Consider the following 14396-nt stretch of genomic DNA (forward strand, 5'->3'; position numbering starts at 1 on the left):
GGGGGGGGATGGAATCAAGACAGAAGTTGGAGAGGTAAAGCTGTGTTTCGTCTGCGTACATGTAAAACTTGACGTGATGTCTTCAGATGATGTCGCCAAGGGCCAGCATGTACATGAAGAAGAGGAAGGGGTCAAAGATAGATCCTTGCAGGACTCCAGAGGTAATGGTGTGGAGTCGGAAAGCCAAGTCATTGCTGGAGGGCAGTCCCACTGAGCTAGAACATAGAGGAGAGGCATTGGTGCAGGATGGTATAGTTGGCCATGTCAACGACTGCAGAGAGGCATAGAAACATGAGGAAGGATAGTGTACCATGGTCACAGTCACAGTCACAGAGGATGTCATTTGTAACTTTGATTAGGACCATTTCAATGTAGTAACATGATTAGAGAGATTCAAACAATGAGTTGTGGGAAAGTTGAGCATGGATTTGGAATGTGACAACCTGTTCATGGACTTTGGAGAGGAAAGGGAGGTTAGAGATCGGGCAGTAGTTTGCAATGACAAGAGTTAACGACGGGTTTTTTGAGGAGGGAGTGATCGTTTGAAAGGGAGGGGAACAGTACCTGGGGAGAAGAAAAGTTATAATATTAGCTAACATAGGGGCCAGGACAGGAAGTAATAAAGCATTATACTCTTAGTCTCTCTTTCTTATTAATGTGTGCATATCGTTTTTCTCTTTTTCTTTTCCCTGCACATAGCCTCAATTTCACTAAAGTTATTTCCAATGGTTATTTCTTTATTAAAAAATCAGACAAATAATTGAGCTCTCAGTTCAAGGCTTAAAACAGGATTTCATAAATTATAAAAAGTCTATTACTGTACACATGCCTTCAGTTGTATTGTCAATTGATGTTGCTCCCACAATATTCAATGGAGCACTCCATTAGTAATATGGTCTGAATTTAGGCTGTGCACTTCACATTCATTTTCTGTTGAACTTATAACACATTACACCTGGCAGTTTCTGTCGAAGAGGAGAGAGCACTATTATTTGGGAAATCAAACTAAAAATTCTGAAGTCAACCTTTTGAATACAGGATTTTGTTAAGGGACCCATCTGTCAGATTGAAACCACATGCTGTTAGCAGGGATTCCTTCAACAATGCCACGTGGAAGGCACCACTGAAACCTGCAAATGAAATTTACAACATTCCAACTTGTCAAAGCCGTAAAACACATCTGTTATGTTACTTTTATGACCCTTCTTCTGAATTATAGTGAGAAAGTGTGAACAAGAAAATTAAGCTGTTGTGCAATGTGTAGCTAGTTGCCATTTCTTAAGTTTATTTTTCTCCATTTGGTTGTGAAAAGCTGCTTTGAAATGAGAGGCATATCAATAATGATCATAGAATGATACAGTGCAGAAGGAGGCCATTCAGCCCATCATGCCTATGCTGGCTCTTTGAAAATGCTATCCAATTAGTCCCACTCCCCTGCTCTTTCCCCATAGCCCTGCAAATTTTTCCTTTTCAAGTATTTATCCAATTCCCTTTTGAGAGTTGCTATTGAATCTGCTTCCATCGCCCTTTCAGGCTGCGCATTCCTGTTCATAACAACTGACTGCCAGAAAAAAATTCTGCTTACCTACCCCCTGGTTCTTTTGCAAATTACTTTAAATCTGTGTCCTTTGGTTACCGACCCTCCTGCCACTGGAAACAGTTTCTCATTATTTACTCTATCAAAACCCCTCATAATTTTGAACACCTCTATTAAATCTCCACAACCTTCTCTGCTCTAAGGAGAACATAACTGAAGTCCTTCATCCCTTCTATCATTCTAGTAAATCTCCTATGCACCCTCTCTAAGACCTTGACATCCTTCCTAAAGTGTGGTGCCCAGAAATGGACACAATACTCCATCTGAGGCCTAACCAGTGATTTATAAAGGTTTAGCATAATTTCCTTGCTTTGCACCCTATACCTCTATTTATAAAACCAAGGATCCCATATGCTTTTTTTTTTTAACAGCCTGTCCCTGCACCCCCTTTAAAATTGTACCATTTTGTTTATGTAGCACTCCTCATTCTTCCTCACTTCACCTTCTCCCTTGGTGCATCCAATATAAAATTCTCATCCTCATGTTTAAATCAGTAATGTCTTACCCATCCCTATCTCTTTAATCTCCTCCAGCCCTACAATATCCCCTGCCCCCCTCCGAACTCTCTGCTCCTCCAACTCTGGCCTTTAGTGTATATCCCTCCCTTTGCCCCACCATTGGCAGCCATGCCTTCAGCTGTCTAAGCCCCAGTCTCTGAAATTTCCTATCTAAGCCCCTCTGCCTCTCAACCTCCCTCTCCTCCTTTAAGACCCTCCATAAAACCCACCTTCAGCAGGCTTTTGTTCACCCGCACTAATATCTCCTTCTTTGACTTGCCGTCCATTTGTTTCTGATTACGCCTCTGTGAAGCACCTTGTGACATTTTTCTATGTTAAAGCCACTACATAATTTTTTTTTTATTCGTTCCTGGGATGTGAGCATCGCTGACAAGGCCAGCATTTATTGCCCATCCCTAATTGCCCTCGAGAAGGTGGTGGTGAGCCACCTTCTTGAATCGCTGCAGTCCATGTGGTGAAGGTACTCCAACAGTGCTGTTAGGGAGGGAGTTCCAGGATTTTGACCCAGCAACAATGAAGGAACAGCGATATACTTCCAAGTCGGGATGGTGTACAACCTGATGGGGAACTTGCATGTGATGGTGTTCCCATGCGCCTGCTGCCGTTGTCCTTGTAGGTGGTAGAGGTCTCGGGTTTGGGAGGTGCTGTCGAAGAAGCCTTGGCGAGTTGCTCCAGTGCATCTTGTAGATGGTACACACTGCAGCCACAGTGCGCCGGTAGTGGAGAGAGTGAATGTTTAAGGTGGTGGATAGAGTGCCAATCAAGCGGGCTGCTTTGTCTTGGATGGTGTGGAGCATCTTGAGTGTTGTTGGAGCTGCACTCATCCAGGCAAGTGGAGAGTATTCCATCACACTCCTTACTTGTGCCTTGTAGATGGTGGAAAGGCTTTGGTAAGGAGGTAAGGAGGTAAGACACTACGCGCAGAATATCCAGCCTCTGACCTCCACTTGTTGCCACAGTATTTATGTGGCTGGTCCAGTTAAGTTTTTGGTCAATGGTGACCCCCAGGATGTTGATGGTGGGGGATTCGGTGATATTAATGCCATTGAATGTCAAGGGGCAGTGGTTAGACTCTCTCTTGTTGGAGATAATCATTGCCTGGCACTTGTGTGGCACGAATGTTACTTGCCACTTATCAGCCCAAGATTGAATGTTGTTCAGGTCTTGCTGCATGAAATGAAAGTTGTTGTTGTAAAAGAGCAGACTTCTGCAGGAAATAGTTAACTAACTCTTTCTGATTTATAATTCAGTGTTTTTTCAGTAATATGGCACCCCCACTACCTAATAAAACAAAAGATAATCAATCAATGCAGGGAGAAGAAGTACAAGAGGTCCAATACATATTATGGAGTCACACTGTTACATTGTTGAGTTTTAAGAATATCCAATTTGCTCAGTCACAATGTTTCCTGCACTGACTGATCCAATTTGCATCTCTACATTTCTATCTAATAAAGATAACAGCAACAATGAGATATCAAATTCAACACATCTATAGGAAGGCAAGTGGGACAAGCATAGATTCAGATCACTGTCTTTTTGCATTATCAGAGGTTCAAATGAAACGTTAAACCAAGGTCCCATCTGCCTTTTGCAGTGGTTCAGATGTACGTTAAAGCTCCCATGGCACTATTCGGAGAATAACAGGGAATTCCTCTCGGTGTCCTGGCCAGCATTTGTCCCTCAATCAACACCATCAAAAGTAGATTAACTGGTCATCCATCTCATTTGCTGATTGTAGGGCCTTGCTGTGCACAAAACAACAATAGCTGCACTTCAAAATAATTCATTATATATGAAGCACTATGGGATTTTTCTGAGAGACATTATGAGATGTTATACCCTTCCTTCTTTCCCTCCCTTCCTTACCTTCCCTTCCCTTCTGTCTGCAAGCTGTAAGGATCCCAAATAAAGTAAGTTTGGGCAATTTCATCTGGGGAGGGGTTATGATTAAGTGTAATGAAAGGGAAAAACAGTTGAAAATAGTAAACTTAACGGGAGAAAATAAGGCTAGCCCTACCCTCGGGCAGACAGGGGAGATATTCAGAAGCATAGTGAAAGAAAAAGTAAGGAAAACCTAGAAAGGTCATGGGTATTGAGGAGTATGAATGGATCAAACCCTGAGCCACTGGAACTGTTCAATAGATATTAGTGTTGGACAAGTATGAGGTAAACAGTGACAGTGACTCAGAGAAGAGTGGTTTTGAGGAGGTCTGGTCAAGGAAAGACAGAATGAATTTGTTAAATGCCAGTTGTGCTTGACAAATTTAAGAGAGTTTTTTGAAGAAGTAATGATGGAAAATTTGACAAGTGATGTCAGGGCATCGTTACCGCCCACTTTGACCGTATCTGCCCATAGTTGGATAGACATATTCAACATTCCGGGAGACATGTGCAAACTGGCAAGAGCTGGTAGAATGGCTCCCTGAGCAATTTTCTACCCCCAGATCTGCCCAAGATCAGGGGAAAAATCGAGCAAATGGCTGGGGCTACACTTTCCAGCTGGGATCACTCAATAGTGATCAGTAGCATGAACTAAGGTTGATCTTTCTTTTAGTCCTCCCTATCCCAGGGCACTGATACCAGTTGTTGTACTCCCAATACCACCCTGGTTGAGATGAACTAATTCAGCACAGATTAAATCTGGGTATCTTCCTGGTGCAGCACCAGATTGGGCCGTCAAATTACACACTGATCCATTGGGGTAATTTGAGCCTTTTTTATTTGAATTACAAACAAAAAATGTTGGGATATGGAAAATAGCCCATTGGTTGACAATTATAAACCCAATATTTCATATTTTAGTGTTCCCAAGTTGGGGATTCTGTTTGTACCATACTTTTGCTTGGTACATTGTTAAAGGAATTATACATTATATTGTGGAAATTTTGGGGATGGGATCATGCGACATCATCGGTATCATTCGACAGTACAAAGTAAGTAAGTCACTGAATAGTTACTGCGGCTCAGGCCAGTTATGTAGTTCAAATAAAATGCCAACTAGTATGAAAACTAGCTGCATCAAAAATGGGTGCGATTAAAATTTTAGGGTATTTAGTTCCAAAATCTTTGTGTAATTAACTATTTTTACTTGGCTGACCTTCAGTAGTACAAGTAGCCCCTTATTCCATTTACTCACCTATATGTAATTCATCGAAGTTTAAAGAGCACAACCCTACACACAGAGAAAGAAGCTGACAAGAAACATGTTTTGAGCACTTTCATGCAGTGAGACATGAATTGCTAAAATAAGCAACCTTTTATGTGCATCTGAATAAATAAATTATAGTTGGAGATCGTTAAAGGTTAATACTAGAAATGCATTATCCATACTAGGGGATGATTGATTCATGTATTATATAAGATCAGGTCTATTTTCAAATGCACGGCAATAATTTGCAATATAATGCAGTTTATTGGTCTGTCTGATGGACCTTGTTTTTACCTTATAGATGACAGAGGGCAGACACTGTCAGGTGAATCTCCTGGATGACAGAAAGCTGGAGCTACTGGTTCAGGTAAGGTCTGACAAACAAATAGGTACACAACAGACATATTAATTAATATTTCAGCAAAGCCTCTCCAATTTTAATGGAATTCTGAACACATTCTTTCATTAGTTGTACACTTCTATAATTATGAATATTCAATTTTCATACCTACATGTGTGAAAAATTAAATCCAATAACCTAAAGGTAAGATAGGGGATAGTTGCAAAGCAGTCAGACAAAGGATTCAGATGGAATCGTAAATCAACAGCAGCAAAGCAGAAGTACCCTTTTTAACATAATTCTAAGGTTATATATGTGACCTGTAACACAGTTCATTTTTTTTTAAATCACACTGTATACAGTTGACTTTTATGTGTAAAAAATTTTAATATCAAACATTCAAATGCCAAGCAACAGACTTAAATGCACTTGTTACCCAAATCCTTGTGTTGTGTGATATTATGATAAATAATCCTTAGTTAGAAATAAATTATCTACCCTATACAAGGGGAATGGAAGTTTTTATTTTCTTTAAGCGATAAGATGAATCGCAGTGTTGTAATTATCACAGAAATCACAGAAACCCCACAGTGCAGATAGAGACCATTTCGGCCCATCAAGCCTGCACCGACACATATCCCACCCGATCCCCGTAACCCCTACACCAACACATATCCCACCCTATCCCCGTAACCCCATGTATTTAATCCCCCTAACACTAAGGGTCAATTTATCATAGCCAATCAACCTAACCCGCACATCTTTGGACTGTGGGAGGAAACCGGAGCACCCGGAGGAAACCCACGCAAACACGGGGAGAATGTGCAAACTCCACACAGACAGTCACCCGAGGCCGGATTCGAACCCGGGTCCCTGGTGCTGTGAGGCAACAGTGCTAACCACTATGCCACCGTGCTAGATTGCATTTAATAATCTATACACATCTTGTTAACCTACCCTATAGTAAAACTAAATAAATGCTGATCTTTGTAAGTCACATCAGGTTTGAATGCATTCTACCACAGTGTGGTAGAATATGGGTTTACACTCAGATTTCAAACACTGCCATAACTTGGTTTTGGCCAGGTTATTAACAGAATGATGCACTTCCTCAAAGGGAGGCTATAGCAAAACCAAATTACATCACCAGACAAATTTACCCAGCCTAATCTACACTTTGCAGTGGCCGGATATAGAACAGCACTGGATGAAGCACCACTGCAGATTTACTTATCTGCCTTCCTGTCAGGGAAATAGTGGTTGGCAGCAGAGGGCTTAGCAGGAATTAGCAAAGAATATAAGTTAATTTAAAAATGATTTTAATTCATATCCAGTCAAATTTTTGCTTAAATTAACTTGCTGGGCATCTGCCCCCTCACGGCCCACTGCAATGACAGTGGATAAATACATTGCATGTTGTGCCACCAAGCCACACAACAAGAAAGGTCAGAGGATTCATCCCTACTTTGTGCCAAGCGGATCTGTATTGGGTTATTACAGTAGTTTGAAAAAGAAAAAAGACTTGCATTTTTATAGCGCCTTTCACGACCACCGGACGTCTCAAAGCGCTTTACAGCCAATGAAGTACTTTTGAAGTGGAGTCACTGTTGTAATGTGGGAAATGTGGCAGCTAATTTGCACACAGCAAGCTCCCACAAACAAACAAACAAACAGATAATCTGTTTGTGTTCTGTTGGTTGAGGGAGAAATATTGGCCAGGACACCGGGAATAACCCCTCTACTCTTCTTTGAAATAGTGCCATGGGATCTTTTACGTCCACCTGAGAGAGCAGACGGGGCCTCGGTTTAACGTCTCGTCCGAAAGACGGCACCTCTGACAGTGCAGCACTCCCTCAGCACTGCACTGGAGCGTCAGCCTAGCTTTATGTGCTCAAGTCCCTGGAGTGACTCAGAGGCGAGTGTGCTGCTACCCACTGGGCTATGGCTGACACTGAGGGAAATCACTTAATTGTTTGCTAATTGGGGATTACTTTAAAAGCATTATTCCTCATACAAATTCATACTGGTGCTACAATTAAAATTGAGGTTAGAAAAGGAAACTTAACTTCTTATGACAGAAAAAAAATAACTGATAAAAGAGAGAATTAATGCAAGTGAAATAATGATAGAATCTGTTTTTATATCAACAATCAGATGCATATCTGTGAAACTTGCAATGTTTTATTATTTCACAGTTACAGTATATAAGGACTTTTTTCAGATTAATAACGTTTAGTAAGTCATTGAAAGAAATTGGATATTTTGGCAGACATATGCACAAATAAAATAACGGAAAGTGCTTGTCTGTTATATCTTGCTTGATGTGACTCATAGCTTATATTAACATTGTTTGAGGCACTAAGCTAATCAATTGTTACTGGCCTATGTGGAACCCCACTAATCAAGATCAATTTTCTAACTACCCGATAGTACTGCCTTACAATAAAATAAAGGGCACTCAATGTGTTATTTAAATATAGGGAGTGGTTTAATTCCCAGCATTATCACAAGTATACATAATAGATGGTGGCAGAAGGGCAGGGCAGGGCAGGTTAATGTTTTACACCCAATATACCAGATGTCCACATATATGGACACCTCCAGCAGGGATCACCGGAGCTACTCATTCCTGTTAAAGTCATGTTTGACCAATGCTACGCACCATCCCCAGTTAAGAAGGCGATGTGTCAGTGGCCTACTCCCTTGCCTTTGTTTATATTGCTCTGTAGTAGTTACTAAGGGTAAACAACACAAGTTCAGTATGACAGTCCTTGTGATTTTCTTTCTCCCCTGTAAGGAAACTCCTGGCTTCTACTTGCAATTTTTCTGCAGCAATGTGGCTCAGATTACTAATTCAGTGGAGGATTACAGGCACAGGATCAGGAGACGGTGATTCAGCCTCTCGAGCCTGTTCCACCATTCAATTAGATCATGGCTCGTCTGTACTTCAATTCCATTTATCCACCTTTGTTCCATATTCCATGATACCCTCACCTAACAAAAATCTATCAATCTCAGTCTTGAAAATTTCAATTGATCCGGCAGCCACAGCCTTTTGGGGGACAAGTTCCAGATTTCAACTACCCTTTGTGTGAAAAAAGTGTTTCATGATTTTACTCTTAAATGGCTTGGCTTTAATTTTAAGCTTATGTCCTCTTGTTCTGGATTCCTCCACCAGAGGAAATAGTTTCTCGGCATCTACCCTATTGAATCCTTTATCATTTTAAATATCTGGAATAGATCACCTCTCAACTGTCTAAACTCAAGGGAATACAAGCCAAGTTTATGCAACATGTGCTCATAATTTAACTCTTTGGCCTAGAAATTCATTGACGCCACTTTTGGGGCGCTAAAGTGGGGCGTCCGCTAAAGTTTGCGGCCGCCGCCAAATCGATGCCACTTCTCCGATATTCATTAGCTTCGCCCTAGGAGTTCGGGCGATTGCTAAAACTGCTGCTGGATGCCTCTCTTTGGGCGCTAAGCCGGAGGTGGTGATCGATAGCGCCGAGGCCGAGCGCAGCGCAGGTGCGGCCATCTCGTGATTGACAGCAGACACCCTGGCGCCGGCCAGCTCTTAAGGGGGAAGGGTCGACTGTGTCTGCTGCCACGCCCTGGATAGTGGAGCCCTCCAGCTAGGCCTGAACACTGCTGCTGGACCCAAATAGCGCCTGAAGGCATGGAGAAGGCCCGTGAACGTGCGCAGCACTTCTCAGAGCGTGATCTGAGTGTGCTGATTGCTGCTGTGGAGAAGAGGCGCCATGTTTTGTACCCGGACAATGGCAAGAAGGCGATGGTCCGCGTCTACAGGAGAGCCTGGAGGCATGTCGCCACCAAGCTGTCAGCCAACAGCGACATCCCCAGGACCGGTGCCCAATGCTGCAAAAAGTTAAATGACCTCACACGCATTGTCAGGGTGAGTACCCTTTCCAGTGACCTCCTCATCCTTGCATGTGCACCTCACATTATGGGCAAAGGGACCTGAAAGCTCTAATGGCCAGCCTTCATCCAGCAGCTATGGGACAGGCATGAGCATCAATTGCACATTCTGCACTTAACACACTGGCCAGGCTATTCCACCATGGGAGGCAGTGCACACCAGATCATGGCGACACACTGGCCAAGCTATTCCTCCATGGGAGGCAGTGCACACAAGATCACGGCGACACACTGTACTTAGAGGCCGTCCTTTCTTTTGCAGGCCAAGCTGGCGAATAATCGCAAGAGCCGGACTGCGACCGGGGGAGGCCGACCCCATATCCAGCCACTCACTGACCTGCAACATCGCGTGGAGCGCCTCATGGGTGGCCGGGTGATTGGGCCCGTTGCATGTGGAGATGCCGACCCTGTTCTGGGCAGCAATGGTAAGGACATCACCTTTTGCACCTCTCTCGTCCCACTTGCGCATCAGATCTACATCCTTTGCCACTGTCCGACCAATGCGCTGAATGCCACCACTCATGCATCCCGCACTGACGCCCTCTCCTCACTCTAAAGCTACTCTTGTGCCTTCCTGCTTTCAGATGGTGAAGAGGAGGTCCCTGAACTTGCCAGTGACAGACCCTCTGAAGAGGAGCAGGAGGAGGAGCAAGAGGAAGGCGGCCCATCAGGGGAACCCTCAGCCGCGGCCACCCAGGCCAATGTAGGGGACACGTCTTCCCTGGCGGGCAGCGTGGCGGAAGTGTCGAAGGGGAGGGGAGCTCCTGGGACCTGCGGGCTGCAGAAAGGCAGGAGGGGGGTGGAAGCTCGGTGGCCTTCTCCCCAGAGGAGGGAAGCGTCGGAGGGGAGTCCAATTGCTGGGCCCAGCGGCCTCCAGCAACGCAGGAAGGGTTGGCCAGCTCGGCGGCCTTCTCCCCAGAGGGAGAGTCCGGCCTCCAGTCAGGAGATGCTCTTTGCCGAGGAGATGGAACGCCTCGAAGACTTGTCCGCGGACTCGGAGCGCCGGCACACGGAGCTCATGGCGGCAGTGGCACGGTTGCCTGAGTCCATCGATTCCCTCTCTCGGAGTGTGGCCGAATTCGGGCCCTCAGAGGCCACCAGTCGGGCGGAATACCGGGCAGATCAGGCAGCGAGTCGGGCGGAATTCGGGGCAGCTCTGTCAGCGACTGGCCAGGTGATCAGTGGTGCCGTCCAGTCACTGGCTGCTCTGATGCGGTCAGTGAACAGGTCAACACGGGCACTCACTGCTGCCACACTCGCTGTGTCAGCCAGGCATCGCCAGGGCACCCGGCGCGCTGCAGCAGCACAGCGGTCTGTCCCTCGGCAGATTGGTGCGCATGCTGCAGTGCTGGCCCGGGTGAGTGCCAGTGTCTCAGGTGACCAGCGAGCGCCTGCCATCCGCCAGCTTGCCGCCATTCCTCCAGCCGCCACTGCCAGTCCCCCAGTGGAGCTGCCAGGAGCTGCTGCAGCGACTGATGCTGGCCAGCCACAGCTGCAGCAATCAACAGCCGCCCGCTCGACGGCCAGACCTCGACTAGGCCGACCCCCAAGGGCATCTGCCGTCACGACATGTGCCCCTCAGGAGCCTGCCCCCAGCCTTGCAGCAGCCAATGGCCTTACTTTGAGGCGGAGCAGCAGGGCGGGCAGGTGCCACCCAAAGATGGCCAAGGCATCACCCTAGCGGGCCAAATAGTCGAATGTGTGGCCATTTGTGTTTGTTTCTTGAGGCCGAGAATTGGATGTTTGTTTTTTGAAGGCCGATGATGTGATGTTTGTTTTTGACGAAGGCCGAGAATGACGGCCATTTTAGTTGCCCTATTTTGTTAATCCTCTCCAGGTTGTGGGAGCGAGTAATGTGTTTGAGTGTTTTTTGGGGGTTTCGTCTGTTTTTGGTTTTCATGTGGGAAGGGCCCAGAGTTTGTACAATAAACCATTTTATTTATTCACATTGTTCATGTTTGATCTTTGAAGTGTTTGTTGCCTTAACCGGCTGAGGGCTTGCGGAGCGGCTGCAATCATGTTCTATCATTGGCACAAGCCATTCCCTGACAGGGGGCCTAGAAGTGACGTTCAATAAGCCGCCGACGGGCGGCCCTTGGACCTTGTGCCTCCCTCCTGGGCTGGTACTCCTCGTCCTCGTCGTCCTCATGCTCCTCCTGCTCCTCCCCCTGAGGTGGTGGTCCAACGTGAGGTGGCAGTGCCTGAGTCCTGCGGATAGCCAGGTTGTGCAGCATGCAGCAAACGACGACGAATTGGGAGACTCGATCCTGCGAATACTGGAGGGCTCCCCCGGAGCGATCGAGACAGCAGAACCGTTGCTTGAGCACGCCGATTGTTTGTTCTATGAGGTTCCTCGTCGCTTGATGGCTCTCGTTGTATGCCTCTTCAGCAGGGGTCGTGGGCGCACGGAGCGGGGTCATGAGCCAGGTACACAAAGGATAGCCTTTGTCCCCGATAAGCCATCCTCTTGGGGGAGGCTGTGCCTGGAACATGTCAGCCACAGTTGTCTGTCGCAGGATAAAGGCATCGTGGCTGCTGCCTGGAAAGCGGGCATTGACAGCTAGGATGCGCTGCCTGTGGTCACACACCAGCTGTACATTGAGGGAATGGTAGCCCTTCCGGTTGCGGTAATCCTCGGCATGCTCAAGAGGTGCCCGCAAAGCCACATGCGTGCAGTCAATGGCGCCCTGCACCATGGGGAAGCCCGCTATTCTTGCAAACCCCACTGCACACTGCTGCTGCTTGTCCAGGGTCATGGGGAAGGAGATGAATTGATGTCTCCTTCTGAAAAGGGCTTCGGTCACCTGGCGGATGCAGCAATGCACGGCGAACTGGGAGATGTTAGCGATGTCCCCAGTAGCGGATTGGAAGGAGCCGGAGGCATAGAAGTTGAGAGCCACCGTCACCTTCACTGCCACCGACAGAGACGTCCTGCGCATCAGCTGTGGCTGCAGATCTCTCTGAAGCAGCCGGCAGATGTCTGCAACCACCTCCCTTCGGAATCGCAGCCTCCTAACACACATCGCGGCAGACATGGTCAGATAGGAGGTCTGCTGGTGGTATACCCTGCGTGGGTAAGGCCTCAGTTGGCGACGCCTGTTGCCCCCTCTGCGTCTAGCCAGGGCTGCCACTCTCTCACGGCGTCTGTAAGCCCTTCTGGCATAAGGCTGAAATTCAGCGTTGCCACCCAATGCAGCCCCCATTATATGCTGGCAAACACTGAGCTCTGAATGAAGGCAAAGATAATTGGTAAGCTCTGGCCTGAGCCAAAAATACCTGTCCAAGTGTTGGTCCAAACCAGTAAACTCTCCTCCTTGGTCCCTGTCCAAAAAACCGTTGCACAAGAGTGAATGCTGCAAAATGGCTGGCCTTTATACTGCTGGGTAAGTGCCCTTTAATTTGCGCTCCCCGCGGCCCGGCTGGGCTGTGTACCGTTCCACTTCACAGTCGCTCGGGCCGCCCGGCGCACAATGGGCCGGCGCGAGTGAAGTTCCGGTTCGGGGCGCACAAAAGGCGTTGCACTAGCAAATGACGTCATGATGTGCGCGCGCAGCAGGGCGCGCGCTAAGACTTTGCGCCGGCGCTAAATGTGTACTGAAGTTGGGGCAAGGCGCAGATCGCGCTGCGCCCGGCCGCTAAGCGCCTAGCGCTCGAAATCTACTCCTCCTAAGGCGCTAACGGCTGCCGCGCCCAACTGAATTTCTAGGCCTTTAAGCCCTGGTATCATTCTGGTGAATTTGCACTGTACCCCTTCCAAGGCCAACATATCTTTCCTGAGATAAAAGCAGAAAATGCTGGAAATACTCAGCAGGTCAGGCAGCATCTGTGGAGAGCGAAACAGCGGTAACGTTTCAGGTCAATGACCCCTTCAGATGTTAACTCTGTTTCTCTCTCCACAGATGCTGCCTGACCTGCTGAGTATTTCCAGCATTTTCTGTTTTTATTTCAGATTTCCAGCATCTGCAGTATTTTGCTTTTTATATCTTTCCTGAGGTCCGGTGCCCAAAACTGAACGCAGTATTCCTGATGGGGTCTGACCATGGCTTTGTACAATTGAAGCATCATTTCCTAACTTTTGACTTCTAACTCTGTTGAGATAAAGGCCGACATTCCATTAGCCATTTTGATTACTTTTTGTACCTGGGCACTAGCTTTTAGTGATTTGTGTACACAAACACCCTTTGATCCTCCACAGCTCCTAGTTTCTCACTATTAAGAAAATATTCTGATTTGTCTTTCTCAGATCTAAAGTGGATGATCTCACACTTCCCCACTCTAGCTGTCATAGATTTGCCCACTCAATTAGTCTGTCTATGTCCCTTTCTAACTTCCTGCTCCCAGGCACACAACTTACTGCCCCTATTAACAGTGTCATCTGCAAACTTGGATATATAACTCTCTATTCTTTCATCCAAGTCATTAATATATATGACGAAAAGCTGAGGCCCCAGTACAAATTCTTAGGGATCACCATTTGTCACATCCCGTCAAACAGAGAACAAACCCTTTATCCTTACTCTGTGTCTCCTATCTCTATGCCAATTACTGATCCATGTCACAAGGTTACCTCCAATTCCATGCACTCCCATTTTTGCCAATAATCTCTTGTGCGGAACCTTATTAAAGGCCTTCAGGAAATCCATATAGACAACATCTATAGACACTCCCCTATCCACCATGCTAGTGACCCTCTCTAAAAATTCAACTGGATTAGTGAAACATGACATACCCTTCACAAATCCATGCTGACTCTCTTTGATCAGCTCATATGTGTCCAAGTGCCCAGTCACTCTGTCTCTGATAATAGATTTCAGTAACTTCCCCACAATTGATTTTAAACTGGCAAGTCTGTAG

At 46.4% G+C, this 14396-nt stretch overlaps 1 protein-coding gene across 5 annotated transcripts in view; it reads left to right on the top strand.

Moving 5' to 3' along the window:
• The window catches only part of LOC147111000 (FERM domain-containing protein 4B-like), a 354890-nt gene that overhangs the window by 169389 nt on the left and 171105 nt on the right, over positions 1–14396 (top strand). For all 5 annotated transcript variants that reach the window (XM_086001453.1, XM_086001454.1, XM_086001455.1 and 2 more), the window contains exon 2: positions 5568–5633. In XM_086001453.1, coding sequence (XP_085857579.1) covers positions 5568–5633 — 66 coding nt within the window. The remainder of the gene's footprint in view (positions 1–5567; positions 5634–14396) is intronic.

Source organism: Somniosus microcephalus, chromosome 11 (genome assembly GCF_052327205.1).
Source record: "Somniosus microcephalus isolate GS21.2 chromosome 11, FLI_Smic_1.0, whole genome shotgun sequence".
Lineage (NCBI taxonomy): Eukaryota > Metazoa > Chordata > Chondrichthyes > Squaliformes > Somniosidae > Somniosus > Somniosus microcephalus.